This window comes from Copadichromis virginalis, linkage group LG10 (genome assembly GCF_057382275.1).
Source record: "Copadichromis virginalis isolate Kocher_CV1m ecotype Utaka linkage group LG10, C_Virginalis_male_GT1.1, whole genome shotgun sequence".
Taxonomy (NCBI): domain Eukaryota; kingdom Metazoa; phylum Chordata; class Actinopteri; order Cichliformes; family Cichlidae; genus Copadichromis; species Copadichromis virginalis.
In genome coordinates, this window is record NC_140627.1 from 10,901,844 (window position 1) to 10,928,262 (window position 26,419).

General features: G+C 39.2%; 1 protein-coding gene across 3 annotated transcripts; it reads left to right on the top strand.

Annotated features, from left to right (window-relative positions):
* Positions 1-1,108: 1,108 nt before the first annotated feature.
* Positions 1,109-26,361, top strand: kcnip1b (Kv channel interacting protein 1 b). Of its 3 annotated transcripts, none has more exons than XM_085469781.1 (9): positions 1,109-1,333; positions 1,735-1,960; positions 21,629-21,753; positions 22,898-22,967; positions 23,050-23,120; positions 23,213-23,320; positions 23,410-23,514; positions 23,972-24,034; positions 24,144-24,776. In XM_085469781.1, the coding sequence occupies exons 2-9, from the start codon at positions 1,873-1,875 to the stop codon at positions 24,147-24,149; spliced, it is 636 nt and encodes a 211-aa protein (XP_085325907.1). In that variant the 5' UTR covers positions 1,109-1,333; positions 1,735-1,872; the 3' UTR covers positions 24,150-24,776. The 3 variants fall into 3 exon arrangements, with proteins under 3 accessions (XP_085325907.1, XP_085325905.1, XP_085325906.1); XM_085469779.1 differs by lacking the exon at positions 24,144-24,776 and adding an exon at positions 24,795-26,361 and having other exon boundaries at positions 1,110-1,333; XM_085469780.1 differs by lacking the exons at positions 1,109-1,333; positions 1,735-1,960; positions 24,144-24,776 and adding exons at positions 13,474-13,822; positions 24,795-26,361.
* Positions 26,362-26,419: the final 58 nt, after the last annotated feature.

The window sequence follows — 26,419 nt, forward strand, 5'->3', positions numbered from 1 at the left end:
GGAAGATAAATAGAATCTGTAAACATTAAATAAAGACGAGACAGGATGGGGGGGGAGAAACACAGACAGAGGAAGTACTGCGTCATGCTCTCCCTGAGCATTTCCCCAGGTCACTGGAGTGAGAAACATAAAGCTCTGTCTCCAAAAGCAAACTCCCAGGCTTACATAACCTGTTTTGGAGTCATTTGGAGATAGAGTAGACTACTGTGTGTTGCTTGCTTGAAAGTGAATTTGGCACAGAGCGTGGTTCTGTCTCAGCAAGGATTTAGTCTCATTTCTGATAGAAGTTTGATTAAGAAAGTGACAAAAATGTGCATGCAGTCTGTGCATGTTACTCTCCATATTGGTTAATGATGAACACGATGAAGGTGATCAGGTAATAGTGTTCTGGTATAGCTGCTGTTTCATTATACATTTTAATGTCATTTCCTAATTTAGTTTTATTCCATTTGTTTCATGTGGTTGCATGGTATTTAATTGAATACATTCTGGGAAACCTTATAACACACGAATGCACAGTATCATCTTCTCATCTTCCTACCTGTTTACGCCAAAAAATAATCTTTAATGGGTACGATAAGGTTTATGATAATAATAATATTTAAACACTTTATTATGCTAAATAAAAAACATCACTTTTTTAATAATTCAAAAATCTCAATGCAAATAACTGAATTAAATAAATCAGCTGTTTGCAAGGTCAAAATAATAGTATTTCACATACAATTAAAATTCCAGGCTTAAGTCTTGGCTTCATGAAGCACACGTGTGCTTTAAAACACATTCCTGATGTTTTATTAGGAAAAGGTTACATTTTAATACACTGAGTGTAACTGCAGAGGACCAAGAGTGCCCACTTTAATATAAAGCGCTCTGTTATTGCAACATGGAGAGGATCTGGAAACTCCGTATGGAACCTTTTATACATTGAATTAGTGCTCCAGTTATAATCCACCATGCTTAACCTTTATTTGTTTCTTTTGATTGATTCAGCCCAGTTGGTGTATCGTGCAAATATACAGGATCAAGAAAAAGGTAAGATAAAGCACATCAACCAGACTAAGAGCAGAATGTGAGACAGGAGGAGGGAGCATCGAGGAGGCAGGGTGGGTATAGTGGTGGCTGCTGGCGCTCTCTGCAGTACAGATCTGCTGAGAGCACCAGAGCAGAGCTCCTCGACAGATCACAGCCGCAGGGTTCCCACTGCAGTTTAGAGGGAAACCTTACACCAAAATATTATACAAGGGGACAACAGTCAGAACAACTAACAGGACAGAAGGTAAAGGAAAGTGGAGGACAAGAAAAGAAGTGATGAGACAAACTGACAGAGGAGGTAAGAAGCACTGCATGAGGTTTTCTGCTCTTTCTTGGACCGACAGAACTTCCAGGGGGGCGAAGCGCTTTGTGTTCTACTTTTAGAGTCCTTTTAATTATTTATCTTCTCACTTATTTTGGTCTGTGAAAAGCAACTTTGCTTTTTAAAAAGTTTAACGTAAAGGTCTGAAGCCAGAGAACAGGAAATGTTGAACATTTTCTAGTTGTTTGGGTACTGCTTGTGTATATTTGTATGTTTTTCTTTTGAGTGTTTCTGCATGCCTTTCTGAATGAGAGAGTGGAACACGCCTGAGTGCTTTAGGTACTAATGTGTGACAGCTTGGAAGCATATTGTAAGTAAAATTGTCTTGCACATAAGCTGTGGAGCAAAGGCTTAATCGTATCCCTTTTCTTCACAAGGAGCTGCTTGAAGGACCTCATGATGTCACATGAAGCAGATTCGTTTTTGTGATAACAATCACGGGAAACATTAAGTTCAAACATTCCTTGAGATACATTGAAGAAAGTCTACCCATCTGCCACTGCATCTACCTCAGGATGGCTGGCTGTACCAGCCGCTGCAGACAGGGGGTGCTCAAATTAATCCAGTCCCTGCAGAGATTGGTCTCAGGAACCCTCACAAAAGGTACTTTGTACTGATGCACTCACGTATTCTGAGCCTCTTGAGTGTTAGCTAACTTAGATACAGTGAGGTCTTATGGGTACTCCTGTGTATGCATGTGAATTCAGTTCAGTTCCTTTTTCTTTATGTGGCAACACATCACAAGATAGTTTATTATTGCCTTTGAACAGTTAGGCCAAACTTTACTTGATATAGAAAAATGAGTATTCCCTGTTACCAAGCACTTGGCAAAAAGTGGATGGATGTTGGACATTTTCCACCACCACTCTCTCTCTCGCCCCCTACAAAGCAATGCTTTGATCAGCTTAATGTTGTCTTCCTGCAGTTGATCTAAAATAATTTGCTAGTAAGTGTCCCTGTTTTCTGATATCCTATTTGTTGTACTTTATATCAGTGACAGATTTCAGCTGCCTTCTAATAGCACTCAGTTTTGCTTTAATTAAAGAAGCTCAAAGATTCCTAAAGATATATTGAAGAAAGCCTACCCATCTGCCACTGCCTCTACCTTTCTCAAGCATAATTTATACGTCTGTGTTAAACTTAACGTAGAGCCTTTAACATAGCTTATGAAAGCGACAGATACTGTTGCCGCGGTGAGCCCCATTTGCACTGCAATTTCACCACCAAAACATCAGCTGACGATGGTGTTGATCCATTCGCTCCAGTCTATTTCAAAAATGGTGGCAGAAGAAGAATTATCCAGAAATGAGCGGGACAAAGTGACAGTACAGATCACATTGCAGGTGTAGTCGATGCAATATGTCGCAACATTCCTGAGGAGGGACACATCAGCTTACAGAGTAGGTTACGCTGTAGGTTATAGTGCAGGGTTTCAGAAAGGATTATGGTTATAGCGTACCTACGAAACATAATTCAGTAGCCACATGCAAAACACAACAGGAAATAGCTCGCTTCGTACTACTGGAAATACTTTGTGTGGGTTGTGAAGAAGCCGCCCGAATAGACTGCTCAGGAGACAGCACAACTCGGATGACGCTGTGTGTAGCCCACAGATCAGTTATTTGTGACACTGTCCCCTGGTGACAGAAAACAGCTACAGCATGTAGCTGAAAGTCTGCAATTCTTTCCCGTAGAATCTGCAAAAGCGATGTTTGAGCCATTTGGCTAAGCCTGGTGGGGGGGTTTGTTTTGTTTTGTTGCATACAACCACAGGTTTCCTAAATCTTTCACACTGCATAGCCAAATACCTACCCAAATGTGGTGCCATAGTCCTAACAAGGTTCAGGCCTGCAGTGCGTATGTGAAAGTGGTTGTAGGCTCAAGTGTTGGAATAAGAAGGCCTATAGGAGAAAAGAAGAGCAGTGAGAAACAACAAGCAATCAATACTGGGCAGGTCGGTGAGGCTAGTAGCTGCAGATCCAAAACTTACAGCCAAGAAGCCAGAGATACTTGTAGAAAGGTACAAAGAGAAAATGCGGTGGAGAGAAAACACAGAATTGAAATGCAATGATGGCATAAATCCACACCGAGTGAAAAACAGGAAAAGAAAGGGGTGCCTGTTAGTCCAAGCCTAGCAGCAGAAATCTGTCAAATTATGATCCCATCATTCATTCCGCTGAAAGTTCATATTAAGACTGTAATAGGATTGTTTTTCTGACATAGATTTAATTTGAATTCCACGATTGAGCCATTGTGTGGTCTATTAAGCAAGAGGCACATGTTCTGTCATCGTGTCTTTAAAAATTACAGAGCATTTGCTTTGCTACAGTTGCAGGAAAGAGTTTATGAATCCCTTGTACTTTTTTTGTGTTTAAATTTCTGCATTAATATGACCTAAGCATAAAAGCTGTAAAAGCAGATAAACCAAACCAAGTTAAGGAAATAATGCAAACATTTTGAATGTTGCTATTTATTCACACAGCTTTATGTAACTGTCTGGAACATGGGAACTGATACACTAGAAATGTAACTTACACATTCAAGCCCTACATGTCATATATTTCTTCATTGTTTTTAAATCATTCTTCAATCTTTGATCTATGTATGATGTGTTGCTAAATTACATTTTTGTAAAGTGTCTTGCAAAAAAACCTGAATGATACTAATTTAGCGTTTCTTATAGGTTGCATAAAAATGCTGTTTTTTACTGTGTTAGCTTACTGTGCTGAAGCATAAACGTCACTACAGTACTACATGTGTTAACAGTTGGTGTTGGGTTAGGTATATCAACCTTTTGAATTTGAGGGAAAAAGTTGAAATTTTGAGATTGCAAACCCAAAATTTTGAGATAATAACCAAAAATGATTACATTTTTGGTTATTATTGAGGACCACCTACAAAAAAAAATTGACCTTCCATAAATTATGTGACTTATCTTTAGCTAATAAGATATTTCAGATATGTCAATATTTCATTTGGACATATCTGTATACTTTTAATTTTCATCTACATCTAGTAAGCTTTGCTATAGAGACTCACATGTGCAGAAAAACACAAGTAAAACAAACGCCAGGAAATTCTCCTTCTTGTATGACATGCATGCTTTGAGTGGCTTTGAGTTAAATGATGAGGTCATTTAACTCTCATCTGCACATAGCTCACAGGCTGAGGCTGTGATGTACTCTAAACTTCTTCTATTCATCATGCTTTAGTGCTTGTTTGCTTTTTCTGCCCCTTTCTCAGTTATAGTTAAAAAGTTACTTTTCACCTAAGCTGCAAAAATCAAACGCTGAGTCACGATGTCAGAGTGCAGCTGCGAGTATGTCACGACTAAAAAAACACACACAAACACAGTACTGCTCTCACTTTCAGAAGAACCTGTGGTCTGATATAAATTTAAAATTCACCCTACGCACATGTATGGAGCATAAAATATTTGTGCAGGTGCAGGCAGCGCTTCATTTTAACACTCGCTGTGGGCCACAAATTCCAAATTTATGTATTTTTACCACTTCTTTACTTTTCCATCTAGAAGCATTTGGATACTCTTACTATCTACCTCTAAATTATTTGCAGCCATAAGCACTCTGAGAAATTGATTTTTCACAGGGCAAAGAAAGAAACTTGCAAACTGAGAAACACATCAGATACTGTCAACAAACTGACAATGACAGCATGATGCCTGAATTGTACGTTTTTACACATAAACAGCTACTATCATGCATAATGAAGGATGAATCTGTTGACACATTTCCCACAGCTTGTGTTACAAATGCAAATATGCATTTACAGGAGCAACAAGCTCAATGTTTTTCATTGAATTAAGCAGGAATCCAGCCAGGCTTAGGTTTATAATAATGAACTAACCAAAATCTTACTTACTCTGTTACATGTGCAGTGTTTGTCCAGTGTTTTTTCATCTGCAATGTTAAAAAAAAAAGAAGAAAAAATAGTATGTAAATCCTTTGTAGCATGAACCTATGTGATATAAACTGGTGTTTTAGTCAGCCGCTGAGCTATTCTAAAAATTATCCAACCAACTCATGGCAGTGAGTAGGCTGACTATCTAGGTCATGCAACACAATCGCATAACGTAGCTATTTGACTGAAACAATCCCAAACCTACTTTTTTATGGTTAGGAGCTAATCCTTTACCAAAGGAACGAAGGATTACAGTTTATAGCAGACTTGGTTATCAAGATGATATCTGGTTCTCTCATTATTTGTAGACGTTAGTTATATTTTTCTTTGCATTCTTAAAGGATGCATAACTGATCAAATGTAATGTAAATTATGTTGAGCATCCACTTGCTTGATACTGTGCATCTGGACATTTGTTGCTTCTGTCCAAAATGTTCTATTGTGCTTCGCTGACCTTTACTGACTTAAAGTTAAGATGCGTGCGCATTGGGCAGCATAAGGGCCGAGTCTTCATTTAGCTTCATAATTAAATGTCACAGAGTTAATTAAGAGCCACTGGTCAAAATACATTTAAGTGGTCTAAACGGGGATTTAATAAATCTATGATTTTATGCCACAGTGGGGGTTTTAAACCTTTGGAATTTTTACATTTATACAATGTTAGTTTCTCATTGCCATAGCTCAAGATGAACAGGCACAACTATCCATCCATGCAAAAACACAGGCAAACATAATATTTCTTCCACGTATCCAATTCAGGGTCACAGGAGGAATGATAACAAACATTATTCAAAGTTTTAAACATCATAGGTATTAATTTGATTTTGGTGCTTACATGGAGGGGGTTGATCTTGTAATGTGCGGTTACAGCATGAAGTAACAATGTCTTGTTTAGCTTTGAGCCCTTCCTCTGCACAGTTTAATTATAATCAGATTTCACAAGCACTTGCTTCCAGATTGCGGCAGAGGAAGACCGCATGCTAAAGTATGCACGGATGAAGACATGAAAACATGCACATATGTTCTCATAAACATTAACACACAAGCAAGCTATTTAGAGCTATTTTAACAGCTATATTCTATGTTGTTTTTTGCATTTTTCCTTGCATACACTATAGACAAAAATGAACTGTCTTATCTTTAGTCTTATGCCTTAAGTCTTATTAAGTTCAGCAGCATGCATATTCATCCTCAGACCTTTAAACATTGCAAACCAAGTGAGGATACAGTAGTTATGATATGCCTCGGGGCTGCAGCTGACTTACTGTTATTCCTGTTTCTAACATTACATTGTACTTTATGCTCTTTACATAGTGCTTTCCTTGTAAAATAAAAAAAAATAGTTTCCATGTAAAGATACAAAGGAGTAGCACTAGTAGCTTCAGTGTTTTGACAGTTGCTCTGACCTTGCATTCATGTTAGTGCACATTTAAAAATGGCTGTCCTCCCTGTTGTTATAAAAAGAGACAGTGACCTCTCACAGCACATTTTAAAAGCAAGATGGCAGAGTGCAGCCTCAAACATTCAGCTAGAGGCAACTTTTTTCGAATTTTACAGCACGTGAGAAACCAGCTAAAAGGCCTCAGACAAAGGGAGGGACTTGTGAGGTATATTTTGAGTGAGTTATATATATTTTGCTGTGACGTACTGAATGTCAAACCTAATGGGAAATCTGATGCTGTGCATTACCTGACAAAGTAAAGAAAAACCTCTTTTTGAACTGACGGGACTTTGACAGAATGACTGACAAGGAAACTGGAACAGCACACAGATTTAATTTTATTAAGGACAACTTTTAACAAATACTATTTCAAACTTTTTTTTGATGTGTTGTTTAACCACAACAGCAGACATACAGTTTAGCTTTAGGAAAAAAATGTCTGTGTTTTTAACGTTGAATGTATTTAAAAGAATTTCACAATTAAAACAATATCATTTCTTAAATACCACAAGACCACTCCCAGATCTGAATGGTAAAAAAAATAGATTCAACACTACCCCATCAATTTGCATGAAAATATATATCCTCTATTTCGAGATAAAAATTGTGGCATTGTTGCTTAAAGCAGGCGTCTGAAATGTCCCTGCTGTTTTTGTAAACAAGCAAAGTTTTGTACCTACGAAACAATCACCTTTAGATTGCTTGGAAGAATTAAAACTTCCATCCTTTGCTCATGATCCATCTCTATCACGTTTCCTGAAATTCAGTTAGCGTGTAGATGTAGGCTGTAGGTGGGTTTGTGGTTGCATGTCTTTTTTTTAAAGATGGAATAGACTCCACCCATTCCACGGCCCTAGGTAGGAGCTGAAATGGATGGATAGATGGAAGGATGGATGGATCATTTGCAAGCAGCTTCTTCCCTGTAAGCATGTTTTCAATGAGGTCTGTTGTTGTAATTGTTTGCCAACACTCACACAATAAACTACAGAGTTTATAGTTTACTATAGCCACAGCTTACTATGGACCTAGAAAACTATACCCATAAAATTAAATTTGCCATTATATTCAAACTCATGAGGTAAAGATTATCTTTATCACAACTTCAACATCTACTTTTAAAATTTAGTTCACATCATGCAATCATGCAAACTGACAATCATCTTTGTTTAGATACGGGAAACGAGACACATCTGGGGAAGCACATAAAAAATGCATGGTTCAACAAACACAATAGATTTATACTGTCTTTTGTGTAGACCCAGGTCCTGAAAACACGAAGAGTGCAGGTAAAGACAGAAACCTTTCCTACCCGACCTCATGCTGCACCTGTCTCTCACTATTACAAGTCACATGTGTCCTCTAAGAGCATAACCTTGCAGCAGTGGTTCTGTCACCACACACTGCAGAGTTAGATTCAAATCTATGGCTCAAGCTCTTCTAACGTAGCATCTATTTTGTTCAAAACCCGCATAAGAGTTATCTGGCATTAAGCTCCGGTTTTACAACCATCTTCCTTAAAAAAAAAATCTTTCTCCTCTGATTCTTTCCCTTTTTTTGTGACTGTAGAATCAGTGGATTGGAGCTGACAGTGTGTGTCTCTGCTTTTAATTTTTTACATCACCTCACTACATACTTTTATGTAACCGTCTTCTTCTAGATTTATTTTTATCTCTTGCTCTTTCCTCCTCCGTGGGTGTGTACGTGTTTCGCCCCACCATTACTCCTGTCCAGCCACGTTGTTTTACTACTTGGTATTTATATGCAGAATCTCCTATGGTTAGATGGCTATTCGATCCAGCGAACAGTATGGTTATGTTTGCTCAGCCACATTTCTGTGGAATTCCTCTTTCATGTTCATATTTAGTAGTTCCCTGAGGATTTTTGCATGTGATGCATTAAATCGGGAGCAAAACTTGTTTTGAATGGTGACATGAGCTGCTGCTTGCATCAGGAACTGTTACGCTCTGCTGCCATCTGTCGTTTAACAGGTAACTCCACAGCATTAGAAACTTGAGCTCATGTGTTAGAGTTCTCTGCTGAGAAAACCTAACCCTCTAATGCACTTTGTATCATGATCAATACTTGCCATAAATTCAAAACGTTATGGACAAAATTCTTTTTTTGTCTAAAATTAACATTGTTGTTAACAAAAAGGTGCCAAAAATCTCCAATGTATCAAATGTGATATAAAAAAATATATAATAAATATATAATAATTTCACACAACATGATATAGCAAAATGATTTTTGTGGATTTTGTTATGGGGTTATTAAACATCTCAGTTCCAAAAAATCTGAATTTTCTGGCTATTTTTGATGGGTTTTGTCTTGCAGGGTTAAAAACACTTTGTAAGAACATTCACACTAAATTTGTGACAGTCTGTTTTCAAGATGCTTGATGCATTTTCGGGGTTTTTTTTTAGTATTATTATTATTATTATTATCTAGCCTCCTGAAATAAAGCATCATTTTGCACTCACAGATAACTTAATACACATTTCAAAGTGGCAAAAAGGGGAGCTGTGGGTATTCGCCTAAAGATTCAAAAGTCATCAAATACAGGTAAATCAAAAAGATGTGATGAAAGCCAAAGCAGCTTCATTAATGGTGAATGCATAATAATAACCACAATTAATAAAAACGCTTTCAAATTTAGTACATATGATAAATAGTCTTCATCAATAATAATTGTATCATGTATTTTAGTTTATTATTTCCAATCTGATCTTTGTTATCACATCTGACAACAAACAATGACACTTAAATCTAGATGCTTAACATTTTATTCACCATACTGTGAATTTGTTAACAATTTTCAAATGTTACTGAGATTTGTTATATAGCATTCATTACAGATAAGTGACTCCAGTCTCAGTGTTTGGATTACAATTAGCATCATATTGTCACAGATACACACAAAGGTTGAGCCACAGCTTTCTAATAAGACACAGTCTTCAGGCTTAGTTTTTCTTAAATCTTTAAAAGTTAAAGCTTAAATTTGTATTCTTATATTAATAAATAGTTATTACAATAAAAACAAGCTTTAATCATCAGTCAAACCTTGAAAATGATACCATCCAATTAATCTTTATATGACGCATTAAATCAGTGATTCCCAAGGTGTAAGCTGATGGCATCTGGTGGGCCATGAAGGTACTGCAGGTGTACAGGTCCATCCATCCATTTAATTTTACTTTACAACAAATGCATTTCTAATTCTTAATTTTCATAAGAGTCGTACATTTTGAAGATAGGATTTAATTTTAAAAGTATCTCCTTTTAAACATTTGTATTATCATATATAAAAAAATAAACATACTTACTTTGAAATCATATGAGATGGCTTCCTGAGATTATTCTATTAAAACGTTCCTTATGGAATCCTAAAGAATCATTGTAATTCAGCTTATTATATTAATAATGGCATTAATAATAAGTAGTATGTAGTTGTATTAACAGTAAAATATATATTACTCATTTATGTTTAGTTTATTTGATTTTGTATTTCATAAGAAACAAAAGTAATTAATATACACAAATTTACTTGACAGTGAAAAGCACCACAAACTCCAGGAATGTCCCCATTTTTTCCAGAAAGCTGCTATACTAGCTTCAAAAGCTGTTGTGTAATAATTCCCATCTCAGTAGTAGCTCTAAAAAGGACACAACTGAATGTCAGGTTAAAGAAAGAAGACGAGACGACATAATTTAAAGATGCAAGTTCTTGCATAGTCAGACTAGAAAGCCACATGAGGTCTGAAACTGCTGTCTCAGCCCACTGGAGGGAAAGTGATTCCTGTCCAATCATCATTTGGTTCACTTGATTTACATGGCAATTGCAGGTTGAAATAACTGTTAGAGGAAGTAGTAAGAGGAGTTTAATGATAACGATGAGCTGCCTTTAATGCGTGCATGAGCATGCATTCATACAGAATACCAAAAGCAGATGGAGCAATGAAACACTTTGGGAAATAAAAGGACATGTGGCAGTGAAAAGAACAGTCTTTCATGTGCACTATCATTATTTGCATTCAAATTACAGGATTTCTTGTGAATGTGTTATTTTAACCAGCCACCGAGCACACAATGCACCAAATCCCTACAGCATGTCTGATATCTGATGAATCCACAAGAGGACTGGCCCATGTTGGGCTGCAATGTGTGTATGCTGTGTGGCGGTCAAGGGCAGAGCCCCTGGCAGGTCAAACCCCAGCTGTTGAAAGTGGTTGTTGGGGCATGGAATATTACCTCACCGTAGAGTTAGGAGCTTGAGCTCTTGCAGTTGAGAAGTACTGGCTAGATATAGTGGGATGCAACTCAATGCCCAGGTTAGTTCTGGATGTCAGGCTGGACTCTATTCCAATCTTAGAGACCAGATGCAGGGGTGTGTATACTTATCTCTTGGTTTTGCTGCCTGTATGTTGGGTTTTTCATAAGGGAATCGTGTAATTTTCCAAAAGCATAAAGGGATTTTTTTACTGGAACTAGGAGCAACTAAATCTAAACACACAGTATAGGCAGTGCACAAATGTGCCTCTTGCTTTGCTCAGGGCATACTGACTATGCAAGAAAGAGCAAACAGTTGTGTCAGCTGTGTTTCAGAACCAAAGATAACACCTCTCTCATCTCATATTTTTATTTTAAAAAAAACACTAACCAAAGTAGCAATGGAAAACAACATGACTGATAAAATCATAAATAATGGCTGATTAGTGTACAAGGTCCAAGTGTGTCCTTCCCACTGTTTGTAGAAGGGGTTGTATGTGAATTAGAGAAAAGATTTTGAAGAGATTATGAAGCCAGACTGCAATGCAGCGTCCTTGAATGTCTGTCATAGTGCAGGGTGATATGGTGCACTAAGACTGTTCCAGATGGCAAACATCTGTCACAGGGATTACACCGGGTTATTTAGTAATCGGAATACTTAATTTCCCATCGCAAGTGTGTGAGTGTGACTGTCTGTATGTCAAGCAGGTTATTTTTGGTGAAGATTATAAACGAGTTAGAAACATCTGTGACACAGTTTACGAATTCTTTATGCTTCCTGAATTATCCAAGAAGGAAAAATAAATACTACTGCATTGAAGAAGGCAGAGAAATCATTACATGAAAGTCACTATACAGAGGGACTATATTTGAATGGATGAAACTGGGATACAAGAAAAATTTAGGACAGACACTTGATATAAAACATGATGGTCCTTAATGTTTTGCAGAATGCCCCTCGCTCAGCTCTCACCATCTTGGCTTTTTTGATTTCAGACACCAAGTAAGCAGTAGATCTTGATAACCCCCATTCACTATACAGTCACTTATCTTATTGACTATACAATGATGATCATCTATTTTACTCAAAATTAGATCACAGTTTACAAAACATACATCACTGTGGATTCTCTAAAAGCTGGGGCTACTAATCTGGTTACTGGGGTTGTAAAGTAAGCAGTAGGGTCGTTTTCTCATTGACGGGCATGCAATCAGACTTATTTTTGGAGCCAAAATAGTTGACCTTTTCTAACCTTAAGAAAAAATCCTTAAATTTGCTTCACTTTTCAGATCCAGCGGCTACATCCATCTAACTTCAGATAATATCTAAGTTGAGAGAAGTTTAAATTATTTTAGAATTATGCATGACTTCATGTTTAATTATTTAGTCCATGTTAAGTTCTTTTTCTCAGCACTACCCACACAAAGAAACTGAACTGCACAGCTGATCTAGGGTCAGGCTCCAGAGTTAGGTTGTAAAAAATAATCTGTACTCCCATACAGTGTGGATTTGATCATCATTATTATCATTTTTGCTCATGGATCTTGTTTTTAAATACTCAGAACAGAACATATAGACGTCAACTTTCAAGAAACAAGAAAGCTGAAACAGCACTGAAAAAATGGCCCTCAATGAATTTTTTAAAGTGTGAGAGGGTTTTCTGAACCTCACGTGCACAAACACAGACACACACATACACAAACAAGGAGCGAGACAAAGGCAATACATTTTTTGGTCGGCCGCCAGTAGAATATTTGATTGGATGCAATATCATTCACATTTTTTCTGTGTGTATCTCAATGTTTTTACAAGCAGCTTACAAAGACTGAGCTAACTGCCCTTCAAGTAGCTTCCATAAACTTAGACCATTTGAATTCTCCTGCAGAAATCCACAGTGAAATCTAAATTTTACGCTTTACTGATTAGCTATTTTTTGTTGCTTGTGTTGTTTGTGCTGCAATCCAGCAACCCTGCTTTATTTTCTGAGTTTGAAGGAAAACAAGCATCACTCACCCCCACAGCTTTCCATCCCACGTTACACGCAGTCCACTCTGTGAAGATTCGTTGGCACCGTTTAATACAAATGTTCTTGTTTGTAGCACATTTGATTTGTTTTTTTTTCTAAAAATATTTCTTCAAAATCTCACAATTAACTTTAATTCTTTCTAGATAGAGAAAAAGATGTGCTCCTTTATCCTGTGGTGAGTTAACATAGGCATGCACAAATGCCATCCCAAGTGGGCAGTCTTACATATAGCTACATCCTCATTATGGTACACACTTCAGGGAGCAAATTGCTCATTTGGAGTAGTAACCACTGGGTTGAGAAAATACACGTGTGTGCTTTAAATGCACACACTTCACATGTCAGTAAGCGTTATTAGTGACTACACCACTCTACAATACCACAAGGGCATGAGGAGGCAGGGAGCTCGAAAGAGTGGGGGGGTAAAGGCTGACAGATGAGTAGAGTGAGGCACAGAACAGAGGGAGTGGCACAAAGAGGCAGGAGCAGCTTGTGCGTGTGAGTGTGTGTGTGTGTCTTTGGAGACAGGGATCAGAAATTCAAGAGAGTCAGCTCAAAGAGGAGAAGCGTCCCCCCGTGACAGATCTGGACCCAGTGAAAGGACTTGACAGGGGCAAAAAAAAAAATCCTGTAAGGTACAGAGCCGTGGAGGGAGGCAGCGACGGGACGACAGGCTGACAAAATCGTGAAGTAAATACAGGGACTATTACTCTCTGGGTTGTTTTGGCCGGCCTGGCTTCCACAGTGACAACATGGGTGCAGTGGTGGGCACTTTGACCATGCAAACCAAACAGCGGAGACCATCTAGAGGTACGTCGATGTTAGTCACAAAGAGAAGAGATGGAGACGAGACAAAAAGAGCAACAGAAAGCTAGACCAAACTGACAGTAACACTAAGATCGTAGTGTTTGTACACCAGCTGCCAATCATGATATGTCTTTGTTTTAGTTATTTTCTTTGCTTATCCAATGCAAAGAGACTTTATGCTTTCACCCTGTTTTTGCCAAGTGATTTAATTAATTGAACTATGAAGTTAAAGGAAAAAAAAAAGTGGATAATGAATCGTGGAAATGTTACATAGGTTTAATGAAAAGCCAGTAGTGCTGATTCTGTTTTCTCAAACAGAAATCTACAATGTTTACTTCTAGAAGTGGCAGCAGTATTGTGGAGGGTGAAGCATCTCTTACTCACGTTCAGTGACGAGGTACAGCACTTGTGCGGAGATAATGATTTAGAGACAACAGGATGGAAGAAAGATGTCCTTGAAAATAACAGAGCAAAATCACTGCTCTGTCTCTGTAATTATGCCTGTGTGTGTTTGGTGCATGCCCATCGAACGCGCCAGTGAGTGAGCGAAACAGAAACACGGAGGGAGCGAGGTTTTGGGCACTTGAATTAACACGCAGCTCACATATCATACCTCTCCCTGGCCTTATGCTTGAAAAGCCTGTTGTCATGGAGACTGGGTTGTAGGGGCATAAAGGGAGAGTGTGAGCGCATACTCCACCAGGTTGAATGATGAATTTATGGCAGCGGGAGATCGAGATTAGAACCATGAAAAGGCAGCAAAATAATGACTTTTTAAAAAGACATTGATGAAATGCCCCACGGTATGAGGGTAATGCTTTAAATGCAGATAGGATGAAACCGCTTGTCTGTGTTTTGATAAGAGCCTTTAAATGACCTTTCAGCAAAGCAGGTCATCTAGGGATTGTTTTTAGCTCGAAGTAAGTGGTCTGTTAAAAAATGCGTTGTGGTGCCAGCTGTGAGGAGGTATGTAAGATAGGACAGATAAAGTCTGATCCTGTAGGGGATAAACAGGGACCACAGCCACACAAGAAATGAGACTCAGAGGTAAGCTACAAGTAGGATACAAAATATAGCTTGTTCTAGCAATACTGCTCATCACTGAGTATGCATAAATGCTATATATATATATATATATATACACTGAACAAAAATATAAACGCAACACTTTTGTTTTTGCTCCCATTCCCCATGGGATGGACGTAGAGACCTAAAATTCATTCCAGATACACAATATAACCATCCCTCCCAAACAGTGGTCACAAATCAGTCCAAATGTGTGGTAGTGGACACATCTGCTATATTGAGATAATCCATCCCACCTCACAGGTGTGCCACATCAGGATGCTCTTCTGACATCATGAGTAGTGCACAGGTGTACCTCAGACTGCCCACAACAAAAGGCCACCCTGGAATGTGCAGTTTTTTGCGCTATTGGGGGTCTGGGGACCCAGAACCGGTCAGTATCTGGTGTGACCACCATTTGCCTCATGCAGTGCAACACATCGTCGCATGGAGTCTATCAGATTGTCAATTGTGGCCTGTGGAATGTTGGTCCACTCCACTTCAATGGCTGTGCGAGGTTGTTGGATATTCGTGGGAACTGGTACACGCTGTCGTATACGCCGGTCAAGCACATCCCGAACATGCTCAATGGGTGACATGTCCGGTGAGTATGCTGGCCATGCAAGAACTGGGACATTCTCAGCTGCCATCTGCCCTGAACAATGTGAACCATGATTCATCCGTGAAGCGCACACCTCTCCAACGTGCCAGACGCCATCGAATGTGAGCATTTGCCCACACAAGTCTGTTACGGCGACGAGCTGGAGTCAGGTCAAGACCCCGATGAGGACGACGGGCATGCAGTTGAGCGTCCCTGAGACGGTTTCTGACAGTTTGTGCAGAAATTGTTTGGTTGTGCAAACCAATTGTTCCAGCAGCTGTCTGGGTGGCTGGTCTCAGACGATCTTGGAGGTGAACCTGCTGGATGTGGAGGTCCTGGGCTGGTGTGGTTACACGAGGTCTGCGGTTGTGAGGCCGGTTGGATGTGCTGCCACATTCTCTGAAACGCCTGTGGAGACGGCTTATGGTTGAGAAATGAACATTCAATGCACGGGCGACAGATCTGGTTGACATTCCTGCTGTCAGCATGCCAATTGCACGCTCCCTCATTGCTTGTGGCATCTGTGGCATTTTGCTGTGAGACAAAACTGCACATTCCAGGGTGGCCTTTTGTTGTGGGCAGTCTGAGGTACACCTGTGCACTACTCATGATGTCAGAAGAGCATCCTGATGTGGCACACCTGTGAGGTGGGATGGATTATCTCAATATAGCAGATGTGCCCACTACCACACATTTGGACTGATTTGTGACCACTGTTTGGGAGGGATGGTTATATTGTGTATCGGGAATGAATTTTAGGTCTCTACGTCCATCCCATGGGGAATGGGAGCAAAAACAAAAGTGTTGCGTTTATATTTTTGTTCAGTGTATATACACAAAATCATATAACTTATTTTAAGAGGAAGAGGGCTTGTTGTTTTTATCTCTCTAATGCCCTAATATAACTGGTATATATTTGACCAGTATAGCCAATCTGTGCTATACCTGGTTTGTCTTGAAAAAGGTCCTGTATAAACTTTCAACAAAACTTTGAAACATGCAGAGAGATTGCTGTTGCAAATCAAGAAAAACATTCAGGTCAAAATGTGTTCTTAGGATTGGGGGGGCTTGTCCACACAATACGGTAGGGGAAACGGTTCTCCTCACTCTTCCTGCAGCATTCAGCACTTCCAAAGCCCAGTCAGCTTTTGTACAAAGCAAAACCAAACAGCCTGCTGTGGGTTTTGTGAGGAATCACGTAGGGGACTATGATTTTGACCCGGCTCAGTGACTTCTTCAACTTTTGTCCTCATGGCTACAGACACCAGAAGGCTGCTGGATTAAAGAAACCAGATATAATCTCATAAGTAGCAGGCTTTAGATAAACTGGTAGGATGATTATATTTGGAACAAGGCTAGCTGTTTGGGCAGTCGGCTGCTTCCGTGAAGTTAAGAGGACGAAAGAAGAAAAAAGGGAAGAAGAAAGCAAGATCATGCCAAAGTCAAAGCATGCAGAACTGTAAAAAGTGTCTGCCTTGATCTTGGTGTTTCCAAAACCAGATGTGATGAGAAGGAGGCAGATCTGAGGGACACTGCACACTCATATGGTAGTAACTTCCTAATCAAAATATAACATCAGCCTATAGGACATACTTTACAAGATGATGTAATAGATAATGTTAGATTCAACTATGACTTGAAACTAGTGATTAAGACCATAAATTTATAAGGAAAACCAAGAGTAATTTTCCCATAGACTTCTACATGACCTTCATTTTCATTAGTGCTGCAGTGTTTGCCACTGACTGCGTAAGAAAGCATGTACACGCACTTTCAATTATCAGCACCATTTCAGCGTCTCCCACCTTCTTCCATTACATGCTAATAAGTGATCACATGCAGAGCAGTTGTTGCACCATTTATAACAAGACTCACTGCAAAAGTCTGCAGCATTTCTTTGTCTGAGTCTTACTCTGCGATCAAATAATTCTGTTATATGATATGATATATTCAACAGGTTTTTGAAACCCTCAGGCAACATATTCTTTTGCTGACTGTGCTTCTGAGCCCAGTTCAGCTCTCGTTTCTTCTCGGTGTTATTCTGTGTTTTCCCATTTTGCCCTTTGCTGTTCTCCTTCTTGTCTCTTGTTTTTCTTCACGCTCTGCCACCTCTTCCTTCCTCTCCTCCCAGTCCTGTCTCAGCTTTCTCTAATCAACACCTCTGCCTTTTCATCACCCTCATTCCATTTCATCTGTTTCTAATCACACTGTCACATTAACAGGAAAGAGAAATCAGCCCACAGGAAAGATTAGTCCACATAGGTGGAGTCTTAACAGCACCTTTGTCTTTCTGTTTTCATGTAACCGAGAGACTTTTAGTCACAGGGAAAATATATGTACAAATTGTGTTTGACACCTTTAAAAAATGGTTGATCCAGTATATCAGAATCAGAATCAGAATCAGAATACTTTATTGATCCCTGGGGGAAATTATTTTTTGTTACAGTGCTCCATTTTAAACCAACATTAAGACAAGACAGACAATACGCTAACTAAGAATAGTACAATATATACATATATATATACATACATACATACATAAGTCACTTATAAATAAATATTTGGAAAAGAAACATGTGTAGTTGTAGCAGCAAACAGTGTGTTAAGTGGATGCGTTGTACAGGGAGATGGCCACAGGCAGGAATGATTTCCTGTGTCGTTCAGTGGTGCTTTTCGGTAATCTCAGTCTCTCACTGAACGAGCTCCTGTGACTGACCAACATGTCATGGAGTGGGTGGGAGGTGTTATCCAACATTGTCTTTATCTTGGACAGCATCCGCCTCTCCGACACCACCTTGAGGGAGTCCAGCTCCATCCCCACAACATTGCTGGCCTTACGGATCAGTTTATTAAGTCTGTTGGCATCTGCGACCCTCAGCCTGCTCCCCCAGCATGCAACAGCATAGAGGATCGCACTGGCCACCACAGACTCATAGAAAATCCTCAGCATTTTCTGGCAGATGTTGAAGGACCTCAGTCGCCTCAAAAAATAGAGACGACTCTGGCCCTTCCTGTAAAGTGCTGTGGTGTTTTTAGCCCAGTCCAGTTTATTGTCAATGTGTACTCCAAGGTATTTATAGTCCTCCACAATGTCAACACTGACCCCCTGGATTGAAACAGGGGTCAAGTGTTTCCTGGTCTTCCTGAAGTCCACGATCAGTTCCTTGGTCTTTGCCACGTTGAGCTGCAGATGATTCTGCTCACACCATGTGACAAAGGAGTCGACCACAGCCCGGTACTCTGTCTCATCATCCCTGCTGATGCATCCAACCACCGCAGAGTCATCAGAAACCACCACTGCTCACATTTATTATGGCTATCTATCTCCATGACAACATGAGTCAGTGGGTTGGAACTGGAGCTCAGGGGAAGATGGAAGGGAGATTGAGAGAAAGTAACACATTATATGTTTGCATGGTAATGGACACCATGCTATCTCACCACTGACAAATAGGCCATGTAAAAGTGGCAGATTGGGGTAAGAGGCAACATGTGTGTCTCTAGTGAACATTTTATTGCTATAGTTTCCCAAGCATGTGGAAAATCTCATTGAAATGACTACTCCCTAACGGTTTTTATAGCTGTGTCAACCATCCTGTCCAGATGTAAGCAGTATTTAAACCTTTAGTGCATGTTTTTACTAAATGAAACAAAGGAGAAAATACAGGAGAATAAAGTTAGCATCACAATAATAAAAAGAAAGCTGGCATGCTTATACAATAATAATAATAATAATAATGGATTGGATTTATATAGCGCTTTTCAAGGCACCCAAAGCGCTTTACAATACCACTATTCATTCACTCTCACATTCATACACTGGTGGAGGCAGCTACAGTTGTAGCCACAGCTGCCCTGGGGAAGACTGACAGAAGCGAGGCTGCCATATCGTGCCATCGCCCTCTGGCTTGCCCATACAAGTGCAACTAGCTGACTAAAATGTTAGATTTAGCTTGTTAATCTAGGACTTTTTTAGCACCTTGTATCTACATAGCTATTATAAAATTAATGTTAGCTATCTATTAGAAATACTAAACAGCGTAGCAGATGGGTGTACCTTCGGAGACATCCATTTTTAAGCCTTGAGATGAGCATTTTTGGTCTCACCATCATGTTGTTTGAAACTGGAAGTGACAAGCAAGGGTGGGATCTCACTGTGAAAGTGCACACTGATTGGCCAACAGCTTTTCAATCTTCCTCTACCAATGAACATACCATGAATAATTCTCCTTTCTGACACTAGAGAATAAAAAAGATAAAAACTAAATAAAAACTTTTAGCTAACAACAGTAGCAAGCCACTGTTGTTAGCTAAAGCACTTACATGCATAGTAATGTTACAGCGTTCTGAAAGTTTGTTACCTCATTTTGCAGAAATGTAGTGGACTAAAACTGACATCCATCCATCTTTTCATTTATTTAATTCAGGGTTGTGAGGGAGCTTGGAGTCTATCCTAGCCATCCAAGGGCAAAAGGCAGGGTGCACCATGGTCAGGTTCTCAGTCTGTCACCGAACTAACACAGACAGAAAGACAATATTCTCACTAACACCTATGGGAAATTTAGAAGCACCAATTAACCTGACCCCACTAACTGGATGTCTTTGGATTGTGGGAGAAGCCAGAGAGAACCCAGACAAACAAAGGGATAAAATGCAATCAGCACACAGAAAGGCCCTGGCTAAATGGTGGATTTGAACCAGAACCTTTTTCCTATGAGGCAACAGCACTAACTAACACATTGCATATCCAACTACTAACCAGGCCTGACCCTGCTTAGCTTATGGTATGGACATAAGCTGGAATTTTGGCATTATCGACTTATTTGACATATTCCGTATATGACTGTTAGGATCCCACAGTTTCACTACATTTCCTAGTCACGGGATTTTCCTAGAAGTTTATTTCTCCTTAAAGTCACAGTTTTTCAGTTTAGAAATTCATAAAAACCTATTCTGGGTTCTGTAATCAGTCTGCAGTCCATTTCACACAGAACGTTTAAGTAAGTTTTCTATTTTTCACTAGCAGACAGAATTGACAAGGATCGTCTCTCCCACTCAAAAGTCAACGAAGAGCCGGTAATTGCTTTCCCCCCTGGTGTAGGTGGGACTTAAATGAAGATTGCACCTGTTACGACCGAGAATGTGGCTGCAGGCAGTTCTATAGCTGTGCCTCTTCTCCTGTTTCCTGTTTAAAATTTAAATCACAATGGCCTCTGGCATAATGATGTATGCTACTTGATACAGTTTCATTGTTGAGGATTAATCCTGACACCACTCATGAATGGGCTGAAATGAATGAGTCATCACTACCATCCAAAAAAAAGAAGAAGAACAATGTAGTCATGTTAATCTCCTTTTCTTCGTGTCTAATCATCTGAACTGAGTCTGAATCCATTAGGAAGCTTATTTGTTCTCACGTGTGTGTTTTTCAAGTTAATAACATAGGTGATTGAGAAATTCTGGGAATTGATAGTGTGCTTTGTCCACACTTTTGTGTCAAAACAATTCATTCAAGGACATATCATCTAATAATACCTGCAGTCTCAACAATGCATTTCAAGCCACAGACCACCCTTTGTAAATAGGCCATCTCTATACCTCACACAAAGCGTCGGACTTCAGATTTTTCTTCACCGGGGCCCACAACAGCCACTGGGAGTTTTCTTCTGGATATTTGTCCATGTTTGTAAAGCCGCTGCCCTGTAGCATGAGATAGTCACAGTGACAAACACTTGCCCACAGCAGCATCTCTTCAGATCATTAACCACCATCCATCTCCACAGGACTGGGCACTGAGCACCATGTTGCCATTAATAAAATGCTTCAGCTCCTAAGGGGAAACCTAATTTGTCAAGTAGATGAAGTTCTCCACAAATCCTTCCTTTGTTCTCTTTTTCCCTCATCCTCCCTTATTTTTCTTCTGCTTCACTCCGAGAAGCACTTTTTTATTCTCTTTGATCCCACAACATTCGTTGCAGACTTAACATTTTCAAGCTTCGCTGAGTCATCTCTTTCCTGTATTTAAAAGCCATCATATTTCTAAATCCTGAGTGGGACATACTGTTAAACAGACAGCGTGTAAATGTTGAGGCTCACATACATCTTCTTTTTTTAAACTGCCTCTCTCTTACCCTTCCCTGTAGATAAAACAGATGATGAGCTTGAGATGACGATGGTGTGCCACAGACCAGAAGGACTTGAGCAACTCGAAGCCCAAACAAACTTCACCAAGCAGGAACTGCAGATCCTCTATCGTGGTTTTAAAAATGTAAGCACACACCAGATATTGTTATTTTAAAAAATGCAGTCATACTAAAATGCACTATATTGCCAAAACTCTGTTCTATTCCATTCTAAGTATTGTTACACCTCTCTAAATCACTGAGGCATTGAAGTGTTTCAATCACTTCCATGGCCACAGGTGAATAGCATCAAGCACATAGGCATGCAGACGGCTTCTAAAAATATTTGTGAAAGAATGAGTTGCTCTCAGGAGCTCTGGTACTGTGCAAAATGTCCAGTTGTGAAATTTCCTCACTACTAAATATTTCACAGTTAACTGCTAGTGGTACTATGACAAAATGGAAGAGATTGGGAATGACAGCAACTCATTAAGTGGTAAGCCGCATAAAATTGGAGAGTGGGGTCAGCAAGACTGAGGTGCATATTGAGCAGAGGTCGCTAATTTTCTGTGGAATCAACTGCACATGTGCTTCATGTGGCCTTTGCTCAAGTAAAGCACACAAAGCGCTTCATGTTCTTTGGACTGAGAAATCGTGCTTCTCCAATCCAATGGATAATACTGGGTTTGGCGGTTGCCAGGAGAGCAGTACTTGTCTGACTGCATTGTGCCAGGTGTAAAGTTTGCGGGGGAGGGGGTTTCAGGAGTGGGGCTCATCCTTTTTGTTTCAGTGAAAGAAACTCAGTGTTGTGGGAACAGTTTGGGGATGACCTTTTCTGTTTCAACATGACTGCGCACCAGTGTGCAAAGCAAAGTCCATAAAGACAAGACTGAGCAAGTTTGTTGTAGAAGAACTTGACTGGTCTGTATCTCAGCCTAATCTCAACCTGCCAGAACACCTTTGGGATGAATTAGAGCAAAGAATTCAAGCCAGGCCTCCTCATCCAACATCAGTGTCTGACCTCACAATTGCACTTCTGGAAAGAATGGTCAAACCTTCCCATAAACACACTCCTAAGTCTTGTTGAAAACCCTTCCAGAAGAGTTTAAGTTACTATTGCTACATAATATTAAATGCCATGGATTAAAAATGAGATGTCAGTTATGTACATATGCATGTGAAGGCAGACAAGTGAATACTTTTGGCAATATAGTATATGTGTGCATCACATCATCAGACAACCAAATTTTCATTGAGTAGAATAACTGTAGAGTCTCATTTCTTCCACAGGAATGTCCAAGTGGAGTTGTGAATGAGGAGACTTTTAAACACATTTATGCACAGTTCTTTCCTCATGGAGGTAAAGTACACAGTTTTTAATCTTTTTTATTGCACTATGAAGCTTTTCTTTTTTTTACACTTTTCTTCCATGTGTGTTACAGATGCAAGCATGTATGCGCATTATCTGTTCAACGCTTTTGACACTGCAAACAATGGTTCCATAAAGTTTAAGGTACAAAAATGGACAAAATGTTAGTTATTTCTTTAATTTTCTGCTCTTTTTTTAATTTATGCTTTCCCACTTCCCTGATCTATTTTGGACAGGATTTTGTAATGGGACTATCTATTCTGCTGAGGGGAACACTAAGGGAAAAGCTGGAGTGGACGTTTCACCTGTATGACATCAACAGAGATGGATACATAAACAGAGAGGTGAGACTGTGTTGTTACAGTTTTAACTGGATATTATTTGTTATCTCAAATCTTTGTCTAAGCATGACATGAATCTCCTGTTCTTGCAGGAAATGACTGAGATTGTGAGGGCCATATATGACATGATGGGCAAGTACACCTACCCTGCACTGAAGGGAGACGTTCCACAGCAGCATGTGGATGCCTTTTTTCAGGTTCATTTCAAATTCAAATTCAAATTTTATTTGTCACACACACAACCATACACAGTATGATGTTTGGTGAAATGCTTATTGCTGTGCAATGCCCGACCATTAAATGACAGTAAGAATTGACAATAAAATTTACAGATTTACAGATTACTACAAAATTACAGACAACAAGCCATACTATTTGTTTAAATTGGATCAATTCCCTTTATGGAGTTTTTTTCACACTTTCAACTTAACTACATTTTTCAGTCTCGTAAGGTTTATAAACCCTAGTGTTTACACATTATGAAAGGAAAGCAGACTTTTAATGTCTCTTGTCATAACCCCGTAACTTCCCAAGAAACCTTTGTTGGTTTATAGCAGCTTTGTAGTCATTATTAGATTGTTTCATTAGGGTTAGGATGCAAGGCAATGCCACCAGAACAGAATCAACAAAATAAAAATAACTTTTTCTCTACAGAAAATGGATAAGAACAAAGATGGTGTGGTGACTTTGGAGGAGTTCATTGTAGCCTGCCAAGAGGTCAGTATTCTTCTTCATGTGTTTTTGTCAAATGAATTATATTTTAAAGAATTAAAATATAATATGCATAAAAAAGCAACTAGTTTCTTACTTAAGCTTGTTATTCTAGTCGTGAAACCACCACTACACCTGACTCAAACAGCCTCTCCTCCACACAGTCCTCATTCATAAAGTGGTCTACGAACGCTAACATTACGGCTAACAGGTGGATTTTCCCATTTCATTGCAGCTAGCTAACAATTAAAAGCCACTTACTGTTTGAAAGAGTGAATGTGAACAGTATATCCTCTGTTATTTAAACATAAAACTAAAGTGACTCTTTTAGATTGCTTTTTAGATTTTGTTTCTTTGTTTTCTATTGAGTTATTGGTTCTTTTAGTAGTTAGACTTACATTAAATTATATTAGCGATCAGCAGCAACCAACTAACGCACTGACATCATGTTATGTACTGGTGCAAGATGGCACTATACATGTTATAAAAACTTTAAACACTTTTTTTTAATCCAGATTCACAGACATTGTTAAATCTGGCCCTTTTTTAGAGAAGGACTCAGTGGTGTATATTAGCCTGAATACATGCAGTGTTAATAGTGTAAATAGTGTAAAGTGTAAATAGGCCTACATAATTTCACCATTACTTAAATTTTTTTATGTCAAAAGTCAAGCATAAGAAAATCCACAATCCATCAGATGATTTCATTTCACAGACACAGGTATTCAAAATAATTCCATACACCATTTGTCTTATTTCTCAACAGGATGAAACTATGATGAGATCCATGCAGCTGTTTGAAAACGTGATGTAGAACAAGCGGAGAGGGTGGAGACAACCACATGGAAAAATGAGAGGGCTGAATGTGAGTGCGTGTGTGTGGATGCATATGTGCAGTACATCCAGTCTCTCCTCCTCCTCCTCCTGTTTTATCCAGCTGTGGTCAGGATATAGGCTGAATCCCCCACAATGACTTGTATGAAGGGACTGGACTGGGATGCTCTTTAGTGCTCCTGACGAGTTTCGACACACAACACAAAGACATGGATTTTAACACATTCGTCTCTGTTCTGTCATGAAGACATGAAGATTGGCCTGTTAAAGATAAAGCTGCTCATCCATTATGAGGCTGCTCCTGACCAGCGAAGGGCAATGTGCTCAAGAAGCTGATCGTTTTATTTTCTTTTTTGCCAAGAAGCAGTTGGGGTTTGTTTATTTTTTTGCTTTTTTTTTTTTTATTGTTTTTTTGCCAAAGTATGATTGCATGCTTGTTTTATTTCCAATTTTTTTTGACAGATTTGACCATAAGTAAATCTATACTTGTGTCCCATCCATCTTGCGGTTGACAGATATGAGATACCGCAAACGTTGTACGTTGGTTTCACTGATGCAGTGACCCTTGTAAATTTGTGCTGGCCTGGATGTCGCTTGTGTGCTGAGTCTGTGTTATGCTCATCTGTCCAAAACTTACAGTACAAGTCAAATAATTTTAAAGCAGCACATTTCCTGGGTCTTACATGGTGTGTGTGTGCTTATCTTTTCTTTTCTTTTTTTAGTGAAAAAGAAACCAATTCATTCTTTTTTTCATGTTTTCATCTGCTGCTTTTCGGCTTGTGGTCAAATTGGTGTATTGTCAAAAATGGTTTTTTTAAAAAGATTGAAAAACGAACAGGAAAAAATTTTAAACAGAATTATGAAATGCCCGCAAATCAAAGATGTTGACGAAGAGGCTTATTAGATGTTCATTTGCACAGATGACAAGTAATCGGGATGTGACTCTCAAATGGAGACAGCGATGCCACAGAAGAAGTTTTGTCCAAAAGACATCACTGTGTCAGAAAAAGCAAGATTTTGCTGCTGGTCCATTCCAGCAAAGAACTGAGAAAGCTTCTGATAATCTTGCAGGGAAAACCGCTGAATGTCAGCTTTGGAATGTGATATGACACTGAGGACAGCTCCATTTGTAATAATGAACATTTGGCACTGTGTCCTCCATTTAAACGAGGACAGTGATGTCACACTGACGTACATGGTACACCGAAAATAGGGTTTTTTTCTGTAGCAGTAGCCCACTGAAGGTTTCCTGTGACTCGTGGTGTATTTAAATGCGCCACCATAATAGAAAACTCACAAGACTATCGTAGTTTAGGCACTAAAATATTAATTGCTGTTCTTTTTCGCAGTCATTAGAGAGGCTCTTTTTTCTGCACCGTGCGACCGTGTGACATCGCAGCCTCAGGTCTTGGAGATCTTATTTTGGAATCAGATTATTAAATCTCACCAACAGGTTCATTCTAAGCCATATGAATAAATGTGTCCATTCTTAAATTTGAGTGGTGTGCTACTTTATACTGGTGTGCCTATATTTTTGTATGCTATTAAAAAATGTAA